Source organism: Amblyomma mixtum, chromosome 9 (genome assembly GCF_055824585.1).
Source record: "Amblyomma mixtum isolate Tamu chromosome 9, ASM5582458v1, whole genome shotgun sequence".
NCBI classification, from domain to species: domain Eukaryota; kingdom Metazoa; phylum Arthropoda; class Arachnida; order Ixodida; family Ixodidae; genus Amblyomma; species Amblyomma mixtum.
This window is the reverse complement of record NC_143020.1, coordinates 26,645,800-26,670,260: the sequence shown is the minus strand read 5'-3', so window position 1 is coordinate 26,670,260 and position 24,461 is coordinate 26,645,800. Positions and strand designations below refer to the sequence as shown.

The window sequence follows — 24,461 nt, the reverse complement described above, 5'->3', positions numbered from 1 at the left end:
ATTCCATTTCTGTTTTCCGTTTTATTGCGAAAGCAATACTACGCCAGGTGTCGCCTCTTCGCGGTACCGCAGCCTGCCTTTCACGGTCGGTGGTCAGTCATGTGACTACTGACGTCATATCAGAGCGAGAGATGAGGCACCAAGTCGGCTATTCAGCGCGCCGCAGCTAGACTTCGCGGCCGAACGACAGTTGGCGGTCGGTCATGTTACTACTGACGCCATACCATAGCGAGAGATGGGGCACCAAGTCGGCTATTCAGCGCGCCGCAGCTAGAACTTTGCGGCCGATCGACCACCTGCGACCGAACAAAGGCGCGTCTAGCTAATACGGCGTCTTCGTTCACTCCCATCTTTCTCCCTTCCCTTAGGAGAGGTTCGGGTTTCCACCCAGATATGCGAGAGAGATACATTTCCTTCCCTCAAAAACCAATTTACCGTCGAGCAAGGCGTAGAGCCGAATGGGTGATGGCGTTCTGTGGACCCCCTGGCAGCGTTGCAAGACGCTGTCGCGTTCCACTCTTAGAGACGAAGCTCAACATCTTAAGCGAAACACATAAGCGAAACCCTTAAGCGAAACACATAGCGTAGCCAAGGGGATATTGCTTTCGCAATTACCCAGGCTGAACCAAAGCTAAGCCCCAGCAATTTTTTCGTGTTTAGACCTCTAACTCAGCTGAAGGTCAGAAGTAGGCACCCTGCGATCGAAGCACGAGGTCCCTTAGTGAAACTTTTGCTGCAATATATCTCCTTATGTGAGGGAATAAACTTCTCTGCCTACATTACTGCCTGGCTTCACTGCGGTTTTCTAGCGCTTAAAAAGAGTGTCTTATCAGGAGCTTACAGCGAGTACCTCAAAGCGGAAGGGGTAGGCAGGCATAACACTATTTTGAAGCGAACGCGTCACTACAGTACCTCGGGCTCCAATCGCGGAAATTGTAATTTTTATATGCCTCCTGGTGCAGTGGTGCAGTGGTTAATAGATGCGCCACTGCCCTTCGTTAGGAGGTGCTCCCCGTGATAGGCCTTGAGCGGTCAAGGTTGATTTTCCCGTGCGACCAATCCTTAGTTTAGTTGCCAGCAGCAACGTTAGGCAGTTTGCTCAATATCTGATGGGCAACTTTTCATGACGTCGCAAGCTCACGTGACCTAAGTGGCCCACTTGCCTCCCAGGTTGCTCTAAGGGGACCACCTACTAGAACTATGCTCGTGATTTATCGCTGACAACGCCGACGACCGTATTTTCTGGCAAATAGTGCCTTTAGCGCTGCGTGTTAAATGATACGGTTGTAAGCATGGCAGGACTCGCATTCGCGCAATAATGTCACGACATCAAACCTGCAACGACCGACCACTCGGCTATGCAGTTTAGCCAGTTTCCAGCGGATGTCGTGTGCCACGACTTCCTTTGCTGCCCGTTATACGTAACCTTTAATCTAAGACATCGAACCAGTGACTCCTTCTTGTCCCACCGCCTTCTAGGCCACGAAGTCTTCTAAGGCCGCGAACCCTCTTGCCGTCTCCTGAACTTGAGTCGGTAGGATGGCTGCCTCTTTCAGCCAGGGTACTGCTGTGATGAAGAGAATTCGCGAACGCCTACGACGACAAAATTAATTACCCTGCTTCAGCTGACGGCTGCCGCACAAGCTTTGATCTAAAGCTGTTTCTAGTGACTCGGGCTAGCGTTGCGCGAAACAGTCGGCTTCCGCCAAGGCTACCCTCTAAAACCCTTCTAGCGTCCCCACAAACCTCTCTTCAGTAAGGAAAACAATGCTGCGTTTGACATGACTGACGGTGTATATCTGCCCTACTTCAGTCTTGGTAAATAGTTAATTCAGAACGACGCCGGTAGCACTTACACGGACACAGATTAAGAGCGATAGCAGAGCTGCTGGGATGCAATGCAACTCGCATTAGCAGTAGGTTCGCTAGTCCTACTCTACTGCCACCTTCCGACACAAGGTGTTTCTATAGGTGCCTACGTCACCACAGCCGTGGAGTTACCTCCGAAAAAAGGTGTCCACTCTGGTCACACATGCTCTAGTGCACTCTTAAAATGCAACGAGTACTTTCAAAATATGTCTCTGCCCAGCTGGTTGATAATGCTCAACAATGAGTATTGCGGAATTGGGCACGGGTTTTAATTGTGTCGAAATTTCTTGTAATGTGCTGTTGTAAAGTTTTTTTTTAATGCCACCGGCGTGCGGTCTCATCAGTTTTTCTTTCCTCGCGGGTAGCGGTCTCCTCTAAATGCTCGTTACATATCGCAGAATTTGGTAGCGAATTATAGCGAAATCTGTTATCTAGCTTCAAACTATACAGTACACTGCGTACTCTTAGTGATCAACTTTCGTGTAGTAAATTTAGTACCATTTGTCCGCTCCTCCTACTTGACTTCTCGTATTGAAAGACAACCCGAAGGTAGAATTCACGTTAACACCATTGAAATACCAAGCTGTTGCTGGCGGCTATTTTAAATCTCCTTCGCTTAGCGACTGACGACGTCGAGAGGGGGCAACACCGCTTTGCAGTGGTGTTGCCCCCATGAAGTCAGAAGAATTCTCAAAATCTCACTTCTTGCGTGGCGAAGGGCATAATTGCTGCCATTTTTCGCCATTTTGTTGGGTGGAAGGAAAAAGCGCCAACAGCTAATTGTAACTCGATGTTAACTTTCGCAATAATATGCGGGCTTGTATCATTGGGAGCGTCCCTTAATAACGCTACAGTTTCACAAACAAAGCGATAAAGCCGCACGCCGGCAGCTTTGAAGAAAGAACAAACATTGCAAAGATTCGCTGCATTATAATACGCTCTGGACGTCACATCCTTATGTACGAAACCTATTTATATTATATAGGGGATCCAGTACCTTTATACTAGGAAGGTTTGCGTGTGGAAAACGAATGCGTGGGTAGCGATTCAACATGTATACTGAATCAAACACTGCAAGATAGAGTACCGACGAATATGTTCATTCTAGAGGTATAACTGGAAAATAAATAATAAAGATGAGCTGCGATATCTACGAAAAGCTTCTCTTGTTTTTATAATTTGTGTTAGTAAAAAAATACATAAATACATTCCGCCTACCAGTTGTACTTTTAGATGCCTATTATTTTTGAGTATCGAAATGAAAACCCCCTGCGTATCAACTTTACCATATAAACGAAATACTTTGCTAAGAAGAGTACTCTTTCTTTTCTCCGTTCTAATGAGGCCTTGCCTACATTGGAGGAGCCTGTACCAGTGAAAAAGTTGGCTATGGTGAAGACCGCGTGGGAACCTTCATGGGCGTGCGAATTCTAGCTCATGAAGTTGGACACACGTGAGATCGTTCTTCCTTTCCTGCTCAGTTTTGGAGTTGTTTAAGAAATTAAGAATAAAACGAGAAGAAAGACTTAGCTAGGTACTCCCACTGTAGGCCTAATGAACGAGCAAAAAATACACAGGAATTCATAATTTAATTATGTGTTGGCAGTGCGACAGCACTAGCGCCTATTCATGGATCTATCAGACCTGCTCGCCTACGTGCAGCAAATACAAGTGCTCCCGACTAGTGGCATCAGTTTCCTCCATCCAATCTTACGTTGAAGGTTATCTTTCGCAAAGAATGCACAGGCACTGAAGTGCGAACGGCAATCAAAAAATCTCCCTAAGACAAAGGGACTAATTTTTCTCTTCGCGCACTGGTGATCTCATCAAAGAATGGCAAAAATTAGCTGTTTTTTTATTTTAGACACTGACCTCAAAGCAGCTAAGTTCCTAAGCAAAATTTATGAGGCATTAGGTATGAATGAAGAGCACAGAGAAATCTAAAAATGGCAAGGAAGAATGTGTGCTGTTTCAGAAACCATAAACCGGTTCGCTTAAGTTCCGCTCTGCTTCTCTCAGCAAACCCTTAGCTGAGTAACATTTAGCGAGCTCGAGCGAAATGCTGCTTTGAATGAGGAGTGATAAAGATCTACGAGCAGTTTTTTTCGCATGCCATGGGTGCACGAAATTTCAAAACAGAAAAACTAAAGTTTATTTCGCAGGGACCGGAGTACGCCAAAGCGGCAATATGAGATTTGACCCAACCGTGGGTTCTTTACTACCACGCAGCCTGGGATGTCCTCATGACGGTAAGGGGAACGGCTTCTTTGACTCAAGACAGTGCCCCTGGAACGACGGGTACATCATGAGCTATCTGGAAAATGACAGCAGGAGCATGAAATTCTCGAACTGCTGCAGTGATATGATCACCAAGAAAGTGCGGTTAGTATCATATTTCTGCCAGAATGAAAAATCATGAACTTTCTTGTAAAAATGCCATGTTACACTAAATGTGCGGCTAATACTTCCTAACAGGCTGCCATAGTTTCTAAAAGGTTGCCGAAGCCACGGTTTAAAACGAAGAGAAAACAAGACTATAAGGATGCGTCTAACAATATCGTGTGGCTTCTTTTAGTGACAACTTGCACAACAGGGAGCAGCGATTTAAGATAATATTGCGCTGAAGCAAGTGCTCGAACGCGCCCGTAGTTGAAATATAAATTATGTTAAGTCAAACCACACCTTTTACTTTCCTTTCGCACCACTTTGACAGGATTTTCGCAGATTTGCTATCAGCACAAAAAGCAACAGCCACTTTGCTTTTTCTACCCAAAGCTACAGAGCTAGAGGTATATTTTCTGCGCATGCTTTAAGTGACTGTTTGAGGTGAAAAAATAATTATTCGCGCAGCTTCCCAGGTGGGCGGTGCTTGCTGGTCCAAAATACTACAAGTACCGTAACAAAAGAAAACTATACAAAGCTTCTGCCTGGAGATATCTACAACCGGGACAAAATATGCAGCATGGCTTTTCCTAACGTTACGAACATAAAATTTATGCAAGTGAGTACCAGGTATTTTTTTAACTTATTGATTTTATTGCTTTCGCTCCGGTAAATTTGATATAGCTTGCACAGCGACGCTACGTCATACGTTGACTTTATACAATGCGATGTTAGCGAATAGCTGGACAGCCACAGCACGAGCGGAGGGGAGTTTAGGGAGGAATTTCACGTTTCATGTGCCCATTTTTCTGCTACCTTGAGATTACTGCCACGTGAGGTATGGTGGCGAGGGTGAGTGCGAAAAAGACTGCTACAGGTCACCGCCCCTTCTGTAGCTCAACTACAGTCAGCTTCTTCACTCCAGCTCACCTCAAGACACCAGCATTTCAGGACCTATTTCAAAAATCAGGCTTGAATTGTAAAGCAAAGAGGGAACTGTTGCGCCATCGAAAAACACTCCTACATAATCATAATAGCCTCTCTGAGCTAGGCCGCGGCCACGGGTGACACCTACTCTCAAAGTTTTTCCTGGCGATGATACCGGGCAGTGGTTAGGCTGCTTTTATGGCAACGATTTCAGCGCGTGAAAGATTTCAGCAGGAGGGACGGCGTGGGGCAACGGGGTGCGCTTCTTTCCTTGCCATAAGAACTTGAGCTCGGTCGCTGTATGATGGCAGCACAGCTCGCATGAAGACCGTGCACTGAATTTAAAGGACACCTCAATAGTAATCTGTAAACGTTGACGAAAATTAATGGAAGGGGGCAGTGCTTGAAAAAAGCATCGAGTCAAAAATAAGATTTATTGTATGAGCAAAAAAAAGCAGGTTGCTTTATTTATGTATTTCTCTTGTGATCTGAGCAAAAAAAAAATGCGAGAAAAATTTGAACGCCTTCCTTAAGCGTCGTTAAGAACTTATCGCTAACACCTCACTTTGCGCAATGCTAAACGATGAAGATTACGTGGCCTCTATTTTTTTCGCAATCAGTGAGCGCTTGCGCAGTGTTATTTTCCAAATATTCCTGCCCCAAGATCAATACACATCCCAGACTCATGAAGCGACATACGCGTTTCTTTTGCTTTGCTATGTATAATAATGTCACAGGGTCTTACATGAGCTGGGTAGTTTTTCATGGCTTTGTAAAGCCGCTGCTGCCACACTCGCGTCCGTCCTTTCGCTTGGGTTCGTTTTATGTAGTTTAACATACCAAAGCTACTGAGGCTCTGAGAGACGTCATAGTGAGTGCTTCGGAAAATTTCGGACACATCTGATTCTTTAACGTACTCTGACATCGCACAGTTCAGGAGCCTTTAGCATTTCACCTCCATCAAAATGCGACTGCCGCGGCCGGGATCAAACCAACGTCTTTCGGGTCAGCCGCCGAGCGCCATAGCCCTTAAGCCACCGTGGCGGATTTGCTCGTCGTTTGATGTTATTAATAGTGCTTTATGCGAACTACCACATCAGTACCAGATCTTTGTGGCTCACTGGGCGCTCTTTTTGTTTTCTGCAGGAAGACAATGGAACAACAAGGTGTCACGCCCGGTGTTCGGTGTCAGGCACCCGTGAGGACAGTAAGAAAGAGCTTCGAGTGTTGCTGCCAGACAACTCTCGGTGCAGCGAAAGAGGCGGTGTACGCTCTCCTCTGATATTTTTCTTCCCTATGTCATCCCGCAAACAACACTCTTCATAAAAATCTCTGCACGTGTTTTCAGGAATCATTAGAAAGAGGAAACAGACTGGTACTCAGTGGATTAAGGCAATCACAAAAGAGAGCATGATAAATGTATGCATCTAGCAGTTTACACTACAACGTTTTAGAGCACAGCGGAGGAAGGACTGCTCCCGGAGGTTTTGGTCCGTAGTTGTAAAATTGATATTTTTATAGGGGTGTGGGTGCTCTGACCTCTCGTAAAGAATGAAACAAACGAATAGAGACAGCCTAGATTTACTGGATTGACTGATGTTATGGGAGCCATGTTCTAAAGTTTGAAAAAAAAGCTTGTAGGATGTCATGCGCCTCATATTGGCAACCAATACACGTAACAACAAAACGCTGTTATATCGTCTAATGAAAATAAGTCGGGGAAATTTGAATATAGAGCAACGGAATGTCATCTGCAAATGTTCGTGGGAATGCTGAAAGCAAAAAAGGTATTTTGGTTTTTATTTGCGAACAGGACAACAAAACCGAAGGGTGGAAAGTTGTCAGAAGCTGCAGAAGTACTGCCCTATAATCGCTAATGTGGCGTCAGATTATACCGTAAATGGTAAATTGATAACCCATTCTAACAGCAACGGCTTGTTAATGATTCTGCCTTACCATATAGGCAGAGATCCGGATTTCGAAATTTAATTCTACCGTTTCGCACCTTCTACCAGATGGAATGTTGCAGTGGTACAGCAGTAATTTGTTCAGAGCGATCCCCGCACAAGCATCTATGAATGGAAGAGTGGCTAGCATAGAACCGATGAGGTTAGCAAGTCACCTGGGAGTGGTCGACCGTGTTTGCGTGAAGGTAGAGGAAACTTCTAACAGTGCTCGCTAAACACTCTAAATTGACGTTTTCTCAAGCCAGCGTATTTTATCTGAGTTACACTCTGTAGGGTGAGTAAAGTCAAGGTCTGTGCGTGCTATACATTACTGAGACCTGTTTTCAAATACTTAAGTGCCTTACGATAGCCTAAGTTCACTTTCCAGGAAAAAAACAGCTATAACAACTTGCTTATTTTGAATAACTGTCTATTTCGAGCACAGGGATTGACCATTGAAACTCTTGGGTATAACTGAAAAGAAGTGTCGCTGTACAGCGAAATCAGATGTCGTCGCTGGTGGGATATATCGAAATGCGTGCCGAAACAACGAAAATGGCGATTCTCCTAACGACCCTCTGTAATCACTTTCCTTCTGCGAAGACGACTCGGCTGCCTGGCCTTCGGCCCCTACCGGCAGCGCCAGCGCTTTCAAAATGCGTGAAGAAGTGCACGTGGGGTGCGCTGGTTGGTGGGTTTTGGCCTCGTGTGCTAAATTTCTACGCCGCATCACTGTCACGCGGTGAAGCCAATCTAAATAAGGAAACCTTGAAAATTGGGAAAAGAACATGTAAAAAACAAGGTAGGCTTAAATAATTTCACAAAGACAAAAAAGAGACGAGGAGACAATGGACAGGAGCCTAGGTGGTTTTTTTTTTCGAAGTTTCAAGATGAATACCAACTAGCCAGTCAACATGCATTACTAAGCTACCAAGGAAAGCCTAGCGGTGGTCTTTGCCAGGCGCGCTTGGCTGTTGAAGGCGTTGCGAAAACCGACTGTATCTTGATTATAGTTAGTGATCAATCCATTCTTAACGTGCGGTAATACTCTTACGCTCTTTATGATAGAAAGTGGCCACTTCCAAGGTGCCGTACGCTGCTGCTTGAATGCGAAATTGAGAATTACCGAGCGGCAATTTGCTAGCACGCCAGCGAGCGGCGCCTGTGGAAGCGCTTCACTACAGTTGGTGCAACTTATGGCTTCTAGGTTCAATATAAGCTTAGCTATCGCTATTTTCTATATTTAAATTAGTACACCGAATTATCGATGTGTCATAATAATTCGCGATCCACATCCCGTTAATTACATCTAGGTTAGCCTGTCGAGATCTTCCTGTCTCGTGGTTGGTTACTGTTTTAAATAGAGACTAATGTATGCGAGAACAAGGAACGAGTAATACCAAGACATGTTTATCCTCTGGGTACTCTGTCGTGTTGTTTAGAAAAATTTCTTCCGGAAAAATTTCATAGAGGGGTTTTCTGAACTGTTGCATACCTCACCACGCATCAGCTACAGAGTTTAAGGTAACTAGTGCATTGATACTAACAAAACATCAAGCTGAGTGCACAGCATAGTGATGTGCGTGGTTGCTATTGTAATGTCTAGGTAATAAACAAGCCTGAAGGATGTAAACAAAAACACTTCCGGAAAGGCATAAACATGTTAGTTGAAAGCTCAATATAACGTTGGTAAAATATTAGAGAGAGGGGTGGGCGAACGGACGAGCGGATGGATTGATAGATGGGTAGATTTATTTATTCGTTTATTTTACTGTGCCTCGGCAGCGAGTTGGCCTAAAATGAGTGCACACTAACTCAGCTACAAACATGTCATGAACAAAATACATAACAAAGAAAATTTAAAACATTTATTTAAGATGAGGTATGAAAATCAGTTTAGGCAAATATGGCGGTGCTTAAAATTGTCGAATTATATGTGTTCTGCAAACGAGTCAATCGGCACATGGCATGCATTATAGGGTAAAAAGTATGAACACATTTGGCGTCTTTTGAATGAGGCGCACGAAATCTAAATTATATCAATAATTGTTCAGAGTCAGTGGAGCAACGGGGAAATTTTTACAGAAACTGCAAGTCATGCATGAGTCCCCTATCATGGAGAGTCTACATACTGAGATATGCTAAGCGGGAGTCGCAGTCGTAGAAACAGCGGCGACCAGTATATTGTCGCGACCAGAGGAGCCGTGAAGGTAGGCGTCGGGAAGAACCCAAGACTGGGAGCCTCCTTTTAATTGCAGAACCAGGTCCCAGGACACAGGACCGAGCAAGCGGGCCTCGAGAGCCCACCGCCGCTTCGTCGTCGTTTTCGACTGAGCACGGAAGCCGCGTGGCGCGTTAGGGGCGTGGCATTATCCTCCCCGCGAAACAAACATCGTCTCGATGTAGAATGGGATATGTAGAGGGAGAGGAGGAGGAGGGGAAAAAGAATAGGCGTGAGGTGAGCTAAACAATTCACGCTAGTTGAGAGGCGGGGAGAGTCAAGCTCGCACGTGGGGTAAGGGGAAAAAATTGCGAAACACAGCGTAACACAGCGCTCAGTCATGCAAAAAGTAGGGCTTTAAGCAGAATACATGCATGATTTCAGGCCGTTGACGCTGAGAGCTGACGAACACAGTCTCATGGGGCACAACTTCGCAGTTGACGCTGTTCAGGGGGCGCAGGACTCTGTACGGGCCACAATACCTATTTATAAGCTTTTCGCACAACCCCTTGCGGCGCACGGGTGTCCAAACCCACACCGGATCACCCGGCTTATAGTGAACATCCTTTTGTCGGGCATCGGCGGATTGCTGGTCCTTGATGTGCAAGCGGGCCAGCTGACGGGCCTGCTCTGCTTGCTCCACGAAGTGGCCTGCTTCAGGGGGAGCTCTTCGTCGCCGTGCGGGAGCATGACATCTAACATTATGCGGACCTCCCTGCCATACAGGAGACGGAACGGGGTAAACTGGATGGTTTCCTGCGTCACGGTGTTATGTGCGAAGGTGACGTACGGCAAAACCTCATCCCGGATTTTGTGTTCAACGTGACGTACATCGAGATCATGTCCGCCAATGTTTTGTTGAGCCGTTCCGTTAGACCATTGGTTTGGGGATGATACGCTGTTGTGGGTCGATGAGCAGTATGGCGAAGCGTTAAGATGTCCCGTAGGAGCCGAGCTGTAAACGCCTTGCGTCGGTCAGTAAAGATGAGCGATGGGGCGCCGTGTCTAAGCTCGATATCGTGCATAAAGAAGAGGGCAACTTTGGCGGCAGTACCTCGCGCAGTGTGGCGGGTCAAGTAGTCTGTGGTGACTACGATCCACTTGTGGCCAGTCAACGAGAGAGGAAACGGCCCCAGAAGGTCCATGCCGACGTTGTCGAAAGGTATTTGTGGCCGTTCGATGCACTGAAGCCATCCGGGAGGCTTGAGCGCAGGTTTTTTCCGCCGCTGGCATTGCCGGCATGTCCGGACATAATGCTAGACAATTATAGTGAGGTGGGGCCAGTAATAGTTCTGTCGGATTCGGGAAGGAGGACTTCATCCCGTAGGTCGGACGGTATGACAAGCAGGTAAGTTGTCGGACTGGAAGTAGAGTTCTTTTTATAAATCTCCCCTCTCCGCATGCAGAACAATGGCAGTCCAGGAGCTAGGTATCGGGTTATTTCATGGCGCCCAGCTTCTAGATGTTTGATGAGCAGACGCAGCTCGGCATCGGCACGCTGTTTGCAAACGAGGTCTGATGTGCTGACCGCTCCAAGGAAGCTATAACCGTCGGTGGTGTCTTGTGGAGGAGGTTCGACGGGAACGCGTGACAAGCTATCAGCGTCGGTGTGTTTCCGGCCGGACTGATAGGTGACGGTGAAATAAAATTCCGGCAGGCGTAATGCCCAACGTGATAGGCAGCTTCAAGGGCCCTTTAAATTTTTCAGCCAGCACAGTGAGTGGTGGTCGGTGTCAATACAAAACTGTCTGCCATTCAGGTATCGGCGGAACTTAGCGGCGGCCCAGACTATCGCCAAACATTATTTTTCGGTGGTAGAGTAGTTCAACTCAGCGCGCGACAGAGTGCGGCTGGCGTAGGCAATTACTTTGTCGACACCGTTTTGCCACTGAACTAGAACGGCGCCAAGACCGGCGTTGCTCGCATCCGTGTGTACCTCCGTATCGGTATATTCGACGAAATGTGCCAGTATGGGCGGCGATTCGAGTAGGCGTCGTAACTTGTGGAAGGCAGTCTGCTGTTCGTTGCCCCAAGAAATGACGCGTCAACACGGGTTAGGAGCGTCAGAGGGCTGGCGAGCGGAGCGAAGTTTATAATGAAGCGACGATAGTAGGAGCACAGGTCCAGAAAACGTCTTATTGCTTTTTTGTGGGCGGGGACCGGAAAGGCAGCAACGGCAGAAAGCTTCTCTGGGTTAGGTCGGATTATGTCAGCACTAATGACGTGCCCGAAAAACTTCAATTCGATGAACCCAAAGTACATTTTTCTGGTTTGAGGGTGAGGTTGGCGGATCCAACGGCTTGGAGAACTGTTCTGAGGCGGTACAGATGTTCCGGAAACGTTGCGGAAAAAATATCATCAAGATAAACAAGACAGGTCGCCCACTTCAGACCTGTGAGGACGGTGTCCATCATTCTTTGAAATGTTGCAGCAGCACAGCAGTGCCTGAATGGAAGGAGGCGAAATTCGTACAGCCCGTCCGGTGTGATGCAGGCAGTTTTCACATGGTCACTCTCATCAACTTCTTTCTGCCAATAACCACTTCTGAAGTCGACCGAAGAGAAGTTCTTGGCTTGACGAAGTCGGTCGAGGCGGTCGTCGATCCGCGGCAGCGGATACACGTCTTCCTTGATCACACTGTTAAGCTTCCTGTAGTCGACACAGAATCGTAGTGTTCAGTCTTTCTTTTTCACGAGGACGACAGGAGGCGACCATGGACTGCTTGACGCTTGGATGACGCCGTCTGTGAGCACCTCTTTGACCTGTGTCTGGATAGCATCTCGCTCCCGAGGGGACACACGATAGGGCTGCTGATGGATGGGTCGGGCTCCTTCATGCGTGATAATGCGGTGTTTAACTATCGACGTTTGTCGCACTTTAGACGACGACGTGCAGCACGCACCAAACTCCCTCAAGAATTCCTGGAGTTCCCTCTTTTCAGTGAGTGGGAGGCCTATATTTATGTATACGTTGTTGACCGCTTCGGCGTCAGCTCCAGGTGTTCCCTCCTCGCAAGCAAAGCATTCGGCCACTTCCTGAACTTGGTCGACGTAAGCGATGGCTGTGCCACGGAACTGATGTCGATGCTCTTTGCAGAGGTTGGTAACAAGGACCTCTGTCCAACCGTCATGAAGGGATCCAAGACCTCGTGCCACCGCAACCCCCTTAGTGAGTGCGAGAGACATTAGGCTCGACAACCCGGAGTCCCCGATGTGGCTCGTCACAGGTAACTAGCGAGAATGCTGGCGCGTGGTGGCACCGTAACGTTATCGTCGGCTACTCGCAGGGCGGACCGAGAACCTTGGTGCGCAGGTTCTTCTGTGACCATTGTGGTAGAAAACGGCACCAAGCGATTCGGGAGGTCTATTATAGCACCGTGCTCGCGAAGAAAGTTGATGCCAAGGAAGACATCGAGACAACATTCGCGCAGAACGAGAAAAGTGGCGACGAATGTGCAGCCTCGAACCGGAACCCGGGCCACAAACATACCGAGCGGTGGAAAACACGTCCGGCGGCCGTACGTATGTCGGGGCCTTCCCCGGTGTCGTCACTTTCTCCACGGCCGTCGCAAGCCGTCCGCTAAGGATAGAGTAATCTACCCCTGTATCGACCAACACGCCGACCTCCTTCGTGTCGACGAGAACAGGTATATCCAAGGAAACCCTGCATTCAGCGCGGCCCGTCGATGGCAGTTGGGGGCGACTCAGTCGGTGCGGCGGCGGAAGCTGGTCGGCGACTGGGGTTGCGTCGTCGGGGCGATTCAAGCGGCGCGCTGGGATAACTCTTCGGTGATGCGGCGTTCTACGTCGGGGCGAATGGGGCGGTGCGGCAGCGGAAGCTGGTCGGCGATTGGGGCTGCGGCATCGGGGCGATTAGAATGGCGCGGAGGAGAAAACTGTTCGGTGATGGGGCATGCGACATCGGGGCTATTTTGTTGCTGTGGCGATGGAAGCTTTGCGGCGGATCGGAGTTCGGCGGCCTCGCCTCAAAGGCCGCCGGAGCTAGTTTTCCCGACGAGGGCTCGAGGAACCATGTTGTGCTGAGGCATAACGGGACCTAGAGGGTGAAGACCGGCGTGGAGAAGTCGATCGCGACTCGTGGCGCGAAGGAGAAGGGGAACTACGCTTCCTGGTGACATACTCGGCGATGTCGTGAGGGCGCCCTCCAAGTCGTGGACGGGGGCTGTCAGGAGAAAATCCGCGCAGTCCCATTTCGCGATAGGGGCACCGCCCGTAGAGATGGCCGGCCTCATCACAGCTGTAGCAGAGCGGTCGTTGATCCGGAGCGCGCCAGAGGTCAGTCTTCCGCGGTGCCTGGCGCCGATCCACCCAGTAAGGAGTCGGTTGAGAAGAGTGCACCGCGACCACTGGAGGGGTGTAAGGCGAAGGTCCAGGAGATGGGGCTGGGCGGCGCACGACGTCCGCGTACGTGACTGGCTGGTTTCGTGGTAGAGCACCCGCCTCGGCTTCGGGAGGTGGTGGGTTCGACTCCAGCCGCCGGCCGGGTACCCACCGGTTTTCTAAAAATGGGCACAAGCTATGCCCCGGCCTGATGCTCGGCTTCCTAGGGTTGCATTGCTCGGGAAAGGAGCCTGCGCCTTCAAATCCCGTCATTGTGGGCAAAGCGTCACGTACGGCACCGGGTACGGCGCGGGAACGTATGAGGTCAGTTGCAGCGCTGGCAAAACTGCAGTATCTTGTGCCCCGAGTGCCTGTCGGACTTCCTTGCGGATGACGCTTGTAACGGAATCCACGCGAGGGGCAAATGTTGCTTTAAGGTGCTGCAGCTCCTCGCGAACCACGGAACGGATGAGTTCGCGAAGGGAGCCCGGATTTGTCCTGGGATCATGGTCGAACCGGTCCAATGTTGACAGCGTCGACACTGGACGCAACTGCCGGGCGTACTGATTGGATCTCTGCTGTAGCAATCGCTCCATGTGCAGGGCGTACGCCAGAAACTCCGTGACGGTGTTGGGCGGGTTCCGTACGAGGCCGGAAAAGAGCTGGTCTTTTACACCGCGCATCAGGTGCCGCAGCTTTTTTTGTTCAGTCATGTTTGGATCGGCGCGATGGCAAAGATGCGTCACATCCTCGACGTACATGGCCACACCCTCGTAGGGGAGCTGAATTCTAGAGGACAGGGTACGCTGTGCGCTCTCCCGGCGGTCGCTGTTGGCGTACGTACTCAGGAGGTGACGTCGGAAGTCCGGCCGCTTAGTCAAAGTAGCCTCACGGTTGTGGAACCACGTGCGTGCAGAGTCATCAAGGCTGAAGTACACGTTACGCAACTTTGTAGCGTCGTCCCAGCAGTTAAAGGTCTCAACCTGTTCGTAGTGAGCCAACAAGTCCTTGGCATCCTCGAACAAGTCACCGTGAAAGGGCTTACCAATTCGTAGGGTCTGAAGGGTGTGATAGGTGGGGCTGCGTGAAGGGACAGTCGTAGGCAGGGCGGGTATTGGCGTCGCCATGAGTGGAGTGGTAGTCGAGGGCGCGGCGTCAAAAGGGAGGACCTCGGGAGATAGGCCTCGGGGCCTCCGGCTGGAACGATGCACAGGGGTGGTCACAAGAGGCGGGCGCGTCGAATCGTCCGCAGGAGTATGGAGCATCGGTCGCACCTCCACCAGTGTCGCTACCAGAGGAGCCATGAAGGTGGGCGTCGGGAAGAGCCCAAGACTGGGAGCCTTCTTTTAATGGCAAAACCAGATCCCAGGACACAGAACAAAGCCAGCGCGCCTCGAGAGCCCACCGCCGCTTCGTCGTCGTTTTCGGCTCAACTCGGAGGCCGCGCGGCGCGTTAGGCGCGTGGAAATATTTATCATAGATAATGCGTGTGAGCTTACGTTGAACATTTTCAATTTTCTTGCAGCAGCTAACAGAGACGCTAATACAAGCTACTGACGCGAACTGAAGACGCGGTCTCACGACAGCACAATAAAGAGTGCGCAGGCTCTCGTATCGACAAAATTTCTTCCTGCTCTAGAAATAACCCCAAGCTGTCTCAGTGCGCGCAATATAATTGCAGATACATGTGATCACAAATGAAGCTTTCAGTCCAGAATAACACCGAAGTTTCATACATGGGCAATACGAGATATTTGGCTGGCAACAAGTGCATAAACACACATGACTGTGCCGTGTTTTGTAGTTAAGGACAAAAGGGAACTTTTTTTGAATGTACAATTTAAGGCGATTCATCAAGCTCTATTTTTCAATGTTGTTAATGTCAGCTTGCAATCTCCGGCACTCCCCTATGTTCTCAATCTTGCAGGATAATTTCAGATCATCCGCAAAAAGTAAAACCTCGAGGTCATAACGCGTAGCGGCAAATAATTATTAAGCACTAAAAACAACAACGGTCCTAAGTTTGAGCCCTGAGGCACTCTCGGTGACGATACAAACATGTCAGATATACAGCCGGAAAACTGGACCACATTGTGGCTGTTGTCAAGTTTGGTTTTGAGCCATTTGCAGTAAATGGGGCAAAGTTCATATTTTTCCATCCTCATCATAAGTTCTTCAGAAAAATTGTCGAAAGCTTTAGTCATGTCGAAGCTCATTGCATCTACCTGGCCAGCGTTAATAAACACGTCAGGCCCACTGTGTCCCAGAAAACTGCATAAGTTGGTTTCCACGGAACGTCCTTGTAAAAAACAGCGCTGATGAGTTGAGGTCTTTTGTGTGAAATACGAGCTCATGCGTTCGTACTTTACCATTTAAAAAAAAACTTCTGCAAAAGAACAAATCAGTGGCACAGGCAGAAAACTATTCACATCACAAGCTTCACCAGGTTTTTAATACAGGACCAGCAATTGACAGCTTCCTATGAGAAGGAAAAACACCAGTGCAGAAGGATAAATTAAACAAATGTGCTAAAACCGAAGCAAAAATGCTGGCGCATTTTTTAATTATAAAACTGAGAATTTAGACCATTCCTAATGATAATTATGAGGTGTCCTAGTGATAAGTATGAGGTGAGCAACGATTACATAACGCGAAAAAAGACAGCATTATGAAATACTGGATTTAGAAGCCTGAAATTTGTTGTGTATTACCAGAGAACATTTTGCGTTCAGAAATCGTTCTTTTTTCACTACATTTGACATTTCCATCAGCTTTAAAATATATAATGTACAATAACTGATGAGAGAGTATGCAAAAAGAATTTAATAACAAACATTCCACGAAGATCTACCCGTAAGTTGCCCTCATAGCTTTGTACTTAAGTTGTTCACTCCACTACAGAAATGATCGTTCGTTATCTGGTTCTAATTCTTTTCAGAAGGTTTGCATAAACGGTGATTGTGTGAGGAAGAAAAAGAAGCCTCGAGAATACAGACCGTACATTTGACAGCTGCAAAGACAAATATTTCACTATCTTGTTCGGCACCCAATAAAGGTTCCTTCTGTTCTTTCAAGAGCTTCGGAGTAGCTTTCATTTTCTGTCCCAGTGAGAAGGTATTAAAGACAACAAACCTTTTGCTCCACCAACCGTAAAAAGAGGTAGGCACAATTGTTTGAGAATGATCGGCATCTATGCGACTACGTTCAGGTGTAAAACCACCAAAGTAACAGTATCAGCGCAGACACTAGTGGCGGTGACTGAGGTTCTCCTGGGCCGGAAGGTAAAGGTTCTACTAAGAACCACATCGTTGTCATGTGTGTTCGCGGTGGAGACCGCTCACCGCCCTCCGAAGAACACATCCTTCGTCCGGTCTGTGCTACCAAGCGACAACGTCAGACAGCTTCAGACGCAATAGGCCTCTATGCAGCTCGACGCTCTTGTTCCAAATGAAATCATTCGGCGACAGAGTGAATCGTTCAGCAACGGTCCCTGTGCCGTTATTGCGCCCACACTGCAAGAAATGCCGCGGAGCGCAGGTTTGCCTGGGAGGCTCTTTTACCGGTGCAGTATATTGTTATTTGACTGAACGAGTCCTCCTGCCACACGCTATAAACACAGCTTTCATAGGCGGCTCGTTATACTGTCAACACGGCTGCACTGCCGTCTGATAGCCTGGTCAGTGAGGGCTCTCGGCAAAGGTTGGGGGCTCAAGACCGTGCATTAGCCTCATGAGAGCGCGCGCATAGAAACAAGGATGAACTGCTGGGGAGCCATGATAAAATTACAGAGCACGTAATGCTGGAGGTGTCAAGGCTTGAAACCTAGATGACAAAATGATATTTATCAAGGATTCGTCATGAACTCAAAGAGAAAAGCAGCTGTTGATGGTTCACGGAAGGAAAGTTTTACACTTGATATGAAGGAGAATCAGGCCATGTTCATAGAATGCACTCCTGTAGTGCGATAGATATGTGTTGACGCATGAGCAGCCAGCCTTGCGAATGAAAAAAGCCTCAAATAATTCTCTAACATTTTGATTCTTGTGTACGAAGATAGCTGCGCTGTCTTATAAAATTGATATGACGTCGTGTTCCTTGCAGTGCAAGTGCAGGTTTGAAGATGGCCTCACGCGCTTCAAACAACATTTGTGCCTAATTGGGCGCCCGTTAGACGACGCCGTTTTGCTGGTATTTAAGGCTGCCGTTCTTGTCTTTTTCGTCTCGCGCTACTCTATATATGCATGACCAACTAGCCCAAATTTACGCTGTTTTATGGTTCAAGGATTTGCTCCTGCGTCACAACAAAAACTACGCGAAAACTGATCTTAAGGTTTCTGACATGGTCCTGAACGTACAGTGTGTGATAGAAAAGGAAATAACAACATGAAACACTAAGCAAGAAATCAGCGAAATGGCGGTTTCAAAGGGGCACATACTGTTGTATTTCCCATGCTCTAGGTATATATTTGATCACCGGGAAATAAAACTGGTTCATGTACTGATCGCATACCCGTCACCAATTGAGGGGGCCTATGCGTAAACATACTGTAGTTCTTCCCATCTCTAACCTGTATTTTTCTGCATATCATGAGTTTCGATCGCCTTTACCGACAAAGCACGGCTGGACAAAGCACAACTGTTACACATCTGGCGGAGGTGCTGGGCACGCTTCCGGACCTGCGTACGCCTGCAGGATAAAAACAGAACTCACACCGGTCCATCAGCGCCCAATCCCCAACTGATCGCAACTGCACTCTGTTCGGCAACTGATGATTTAAGCTGTTGGAGCTCGTAGGTACTCTCTTCGAGGTGCAATGCTGCCTTCCAGTCTTGTTCGGAAACGTGTTTGTTGTTGTTGGTTTCCTGCCGAAAGGAATAGTTCTCGAGGCGAGAAAGTCAAATTTGAACTGAAAATTTTATTATCAGCATTTCGCGTCTACCGACAGCTTTGATGTTGGAGGGGGCAAGGAAAAAGCCTAGCAAGGCCTTCACAAGGCCTGCACCCTGTGCAGTTGACAGAGCGATGGAGAGCTGACAAGTTGTACAGTGTGTTGCAAAACAAATAAAAGGTTCAACAAATGGCAGCAAAAATACATACATGCATGCATACGTATATACGAACATACAGTACGTACGAACATGTAACACACACACACATACATACATACATACATACATACATACATACATACATACATACATACATACATACATACATACATACATACATACATACATACATACATACATACATAGATACATACATACATACATACATACATACATACATACATACATACATACATACATACATACATACATGCATACATGCATACATGCATACATGCATACATGCATACATGCATACATGCATACATGCATACATGCATACATGCATACATGCATACATGCATACATGCATACATGCATACATGCATACATACATACATACATACATACATACATACATACATACATACATACATACATACATACATACATACATACATACATACATACATACATACAAACAAAAAGTAACTGCGAAAAAACAAACACCATATTGTCACGTAGTTGTGACTGCTGTCCGGCGAACAGGAAAACAGCGAGAATGCCCTGGAAACGAAAATCTTTATTTGGGCTTATTTGCGCCCGCAATGAACTGAATCACTCGACGCCGCCGTGGTGGCTCAGCGGTTATGGTGCTCGGCTGCTGACCCAAAAGACGCGGGTTCGAACCCGGCCGCGGCGGCTAGAATTTCTTTGGAGGAGAAATTCTAGAGGCCCGTGTACTGTGCGCTGTCGGTGCACGTTAAACAACCCCAGGTGGTCGAAATTTCCGGAGCCCTCCACTACGGCGTCTCTTATAGCCTTAGTCGCTTTGGGACGTTAAACCCCATAAACCAAACCAAACCGAATCACTCGAAGGCAGCATAGCAACAAATGTGCTCGGCCGCCGTCGAACAGAATGCCCGCCGCTCTCGGCTGTGCTCTTTTTAAAGCTGATAGCGAATTTTGGCGATAAAGCTTGGAAAGTTACTAGAACACTCTGCAACAACGTAGAGTCGGCTGTATGTGCTGAATAGAAATAAATCTGGTTGGGTCTTGCATCCCAAACAAAGCGATAAAGCCGTGTGGGGAAGCTTTGAAGACTGAGCAAACAGCACAAAGATTCGCGACATTACTCCCTTCTCAAAGAAGCATCGACTGGATGCTTTAAAACAAATAACGTGATTTCAAACAAATAGAATGGACTACGTACAAAAAACACCGAAAGTGAAAACGCAGTGTCTTTTAGCGGATGACATGGGGAACTTATGGTCGTACGTGGCGTCACTGGGATGCAGTAATTTCCGGAGGGAGTACTTCACAGTCAAGCCACCTTGCCGACCGAGAACCTTCTATGAGCCGAAATAGCGGCACAAAAGCTTTTCACAATCCACAGAGGCGAACGGGCGCCCAAAAACAGACTCGTACTCCTGGCTTCTAACTCGCGTTTATGTGTTCCTTTGTTATAGCTTCTGTAGTCGCTTCGCTGTTGATCTTTGATCCGTAGGCGGTGGTCTCTGATCCGTAGGTAGGCGGTGACATCCACTTTAGCTTCTTCAGTAGTGTTTGAGAGCATGGCGTCTGGAGTGGTCGTGGCCTTCCTGCCATATACATGCATAGAAGGCATTATCTGGGTGCTTTCCTGCAGTGCGGTCTTGTAGGAGAAGACGATGTGAGGAAGGATGACGTCCCAGGTGTGGTGTTCGGCAACGACATACACAGCCAGCATGCCAGTGACGGTTTTGTCCAGGTGCTCCTTCAGTCCGTCGGTCTGCGGATGGTATGCAGTTGTTCTCCCGTGGCTTGTTTGACTGTAGCGCAGGATGGCTTGCGTCAGTCCCGCCGTGAACGCTGTTACTCGGTCCGCGAAGAGCACATCGGGAGCGCTGTGTCACAGAAGAACGCACGTACTGCACGAAATTTTGGGGACATCTGCTGCTGTTCCGTTCGGTATGGTTTTTGCCTAGGCGTAATAGGTCACGTAGTCGGTAACTATGGTAATCCACATTTTACAGACGTTAACCTCGCAAACTGGCCAAGCAGGTCCAGGCCATTTTGTTGGAAGAGCCATTAGAAGGGTTCAGTAGGGTACAGAAATCCAGCTAGTCGGGTAGCAGGGTCCTTTCGTCGCTGAAATACTCGGCAGTTTTTCAAATAATTGACGAGATCGGCACAAAGTCGGGGCCAGTAATACATGTACTGAATGCGGCGGAGGGTGCGAGAAAACCCGAAATGTCCAGGTGCGGCTAGTCGTGTGAAACCTGTAGAACCCGCCGAAACATGCAGGTACAAAAAGGAGCCTGGCTGTTTTGTTCGCTGCGACGTTTCACATGATGATATCATTCTGTACAAAGAACGAAGGCAATTCTTTCTTGAACGAGGCGGGAGGTGCAGAAACCTTGCCTTCTAAGTACTTGATGATGCGTTTTATGTCGAGGTGCGAGCGTTGCTGCTGTGCAAAAGAAGTGGAGCTGATGGGCCCGAGGAAGACGTTCTCATCGTCGGCCGGCGCGGGTGCGTATACAGGGGCTCCTGCCAGGCAATCGGCGTCACAGTGCTTGTGTCCGGACTTGTCATCGGCGGTGACGTCAAGGCGCAGGCTGTACCAAGCAAGGCGGCCGGAGCGGTCCTTTGAATTGGCAAGCCAGCAGAGTTAGTGGTTTTGACGTAGCACAGGTGATGGCAAGGCATTCCTTCTCAGTTGTCGAATAGCTAGCCCTAGCCTTGGACAGAGAATGGCTAGCGTATGCGATTAGCTTCTCTAGTCCATCGGTTTTACAAAAAAGGACGGCGCCTGGGCCCGCGTTGCTTGCGGCGGAACGATTTTCAGTTTCAGCGTTTTCATCAAAATGCGCAATTATTGGTGGGGACTCTATACGACGATGAAATTTTTTGAAGGCTTCGGCTTGCTGCGACTGCCATTTAAATGGCACATCTGCCTTTGTCATTTGGGTCACATGCTGGATGATGCACGAATACTTTGACTAATCGCCGGTAATAAGCATGGCTTGAGGACTCTGCGCACAGCTGCCTTATCGGCCGCTGGTCTAAACAGTGCGATAGAAGCTGTTTTCTGTGGATATGGTCGTGCTGCGTCTTTGCTAAAGATGTGGAATAGAACCAGCAGCTTGTCATAGACAAAGTGCTACTTCTCTGCTTTCAATGTTAGACCGGAAGACTTGATTGCCTCCAGTACTCTTCGAAGCCTTTTTGGTGCTCTTGATAATTCGAAGCTAAGATGGGGAAGTCATCTAAATATATTATTAGAGAAATTTGCCACTTCAGGACTGCCGGCATTGTATTCATTACTCGCTGAAGCGTCGGTGGTGCGGAAAAAAGACCAAATGACATCACCTTGAGCTCGATGAGGACATCCGAAGTGATGATTTCAGTCTGCGCGCGATCTCTTTCATCGACCTCTCTGCGCCAGTAGCCGCTCTTGAGGTCAAACAATGAGAAGTGTTTGGCGTCGCTGAGGTGGTGCAGTGCTTTCTGGATGCGGGGAGAGGTAGAGGTAGGAGAGGTTCTTCGTTATGTTGCTCAAGCTGCAGTAATCGACGCAGTATCGAAGTGCACCGCCTTTCTTCCTCACTTAAACAATTGCTGCTGCCCAGGGGCTCTTCGATGGCTGGATGACGTCGACGCGAAGCATCATTTAACTTCAGCCCGGATGGCTTGCAGTTCTCGCTGTGACACACAGTAGCGGCTCTGGCGGTGAGGTCGGGCCTACTGGTCGGTCACAATGCTATTCTTGGCAATCGGCGTTTTTTTGGACTTTCAGCGATTACATGAAGCGCTCGCTGTAGCTTCTAAGCTGTTGGCGGATTTGGTCTTGTTTGTCCCGAGACAGGTCTGGATTTATGTCGAAAATGTGCTTGCGATCTTCTTTAGGTGAAACTTCAGCGGTAGATCGGAGAACGCGAAAGTGTCGCGAATTCTGGATAGTTCGTCAAAGAAAGCAGCCGGTTCCTTTGCTAATATGCCGGTACTCGCTGAAGTTCGTCAGCAGCACTTGGCCATTCCAGAAATGTGCAATGTTTCTTGTGATGCCGATTATTCGCTCTATAAGCACGCTGTATTCCCCGCGGTGAGAGCTTCCATGTTGGTGGTATCCATGGCACTTACAGCGACCATGGCTCTGGATCTGGGCGGCATCCTCACTTTTTCATCTAGGACGCCCATGCCAGTGTGATGCTCTATGCTTGTCATCGAAAACTATCATTCGTTCATCTAAAAAATGTCAATAGCTTGGATCGAAGATCGATGCCACTGATGTTCATTTAGAAAATCCATGTTCAATATGACGTCACCGGAACTTTCTGCTAACAGTGCGAAGGTCCCATGATATTTATGTCCTTGACACTCACTCGCGCTCTGCACCGTCCCGATGGCGTAATAAGGTGGCTTCCTGGGTGCGAATTTTTGTGCCATCCCGAGCGGTTGTGACTTTCCTCAGCCGCAGGGCGTATGTTCCGTTCATCACCGAATATTCGGCTCCTGTGTCGACTAGAGCGGTAACTAACAATGGCCAGTTGTGCTCGCTCTTGTGTTGCATGTCGTCCACGGCGACAGGTTCCGCTTCGCCGAGCACGGGAGTCACGAGAAGGGCGTCTCATCAGTGTTTTTCTCGGTGTGAGTCATTTCGAAGTCGGATTTTGTTGAAGTCGAGCTGGTGGGTGTGGCGTCCTGGGTGGCATCTTCATGCAGCGTGGTCGCTAAACGATATTCGCCTATTCGTCGGCAAGTAACCTGACCTCCACAGGTTACTTTGTTTAGTTTCTCCTGCGGAGTTGGGGGACCTTTTGCGAATAGCCGCTGTGTCGCTGCGGCCCGACCCGTGGCCCGTGGCTGCGAGCGCGACAGATTGCTCGACGACACGTAATCGTCTCCACGCAGGTACTCATCGATCTCCTGTAGCCGTTGGCCGGCTTAGGATCATGGGCATTAATTTAGAGGCCATGCACTCATTCTCATTCTTTTGTAGGGGCAGTGCCGAAGAAAGCGGTTGGGTTCGCGGCAGTGAAAGCTGCGTGCGCGGCGCTTATCTAGGGTTCTGCTTAGGCCCGCTTTTTTCACTAAACTTGCAGCATACGTGGACGGGCGGGCGGCTGATATCTTTGGAACGGGGCACAGGGCTCCCGGCGGAGAATGGCAGGGTGCCTTTCGCTGCCCACTGCGGTGGCGTAGGTGATAACATGAGGTTCTGTAGCCGTTGGAGTTTAGGTTCCATTTCCCTGTTACACTTCTTCCTGTACCACGTCGATGAGAGTCGGGGCTTACGGCTGTAGAGAGGATTGCAGCAGTCGTCGCAGCTCCTCGCGGACAATGTCACGGACGATGTCCCGTAGACTGTCATTGGTCATAATAAAGGATTTTTAGCGCAACGGGGACACAACACAAGAAAGACGACAACACGGGCGCTTACTCCAAGTGTGGCCGTGGCCGTTGAGGTGTCCACATTTCTCTATAGAAGACTGATAGTGTGCGGTCGTACTGTCAAGCCCGCATGTCAAAGATCGTCTGGATTGTAGACGCTTCGGTTTCGAACTCAGCAATATGTTTTGTGTGAGTTTCGGACTAATCTGGTGAAAAGTTCCTCTCTGATACCCCACATCAAGAAGCACGTGTTATTCTCCTGTCTCATGTGAGGGTCATCGTATAAGAAGAGACGGCACGTTTCTTCGACTTACACAAATACGGCCTCATTTGGCAGCTGAATGCTGATCT

At 48.5% G+C, this 24,461-nt stretch overlaps 1 protein-coding gene across 1 annotated transcript in view; it reads left to right on the top strand.

The window, feature by feature from the left end:
• LOC149328568 (venom metalloproteinase Antarease-like) overlaps positions 1-16,692 on the top strand; it is a 45,636-nt gene extending 28,944 nt beyond the window's left edge. The window contains exons 10-14 of the mRNA XM_089560841.1: positions 3,214-3,322; positions 4,099-4,251; positions 4,720-4,870; positions 6,325-6,444; positions 16,624-16,692. Of these exons, the coding sequence (XP_089416967.1) occupies positions 3,214-3,322; positions 4,099-4,251; positions 4,720-4,870; positions 6,325-6,444; positions 16,624-16,692 (602 nt within the window). The remainder of the gene's footprint in view (positions 1-3,213; positions 3,323-4,098; positions 4,252-4,719; positions 4,871-6,324; positions 6,445-16,623) is intronic.
• Positions 16,693-24,461: the final 7,769 nt, after the last annotated feature.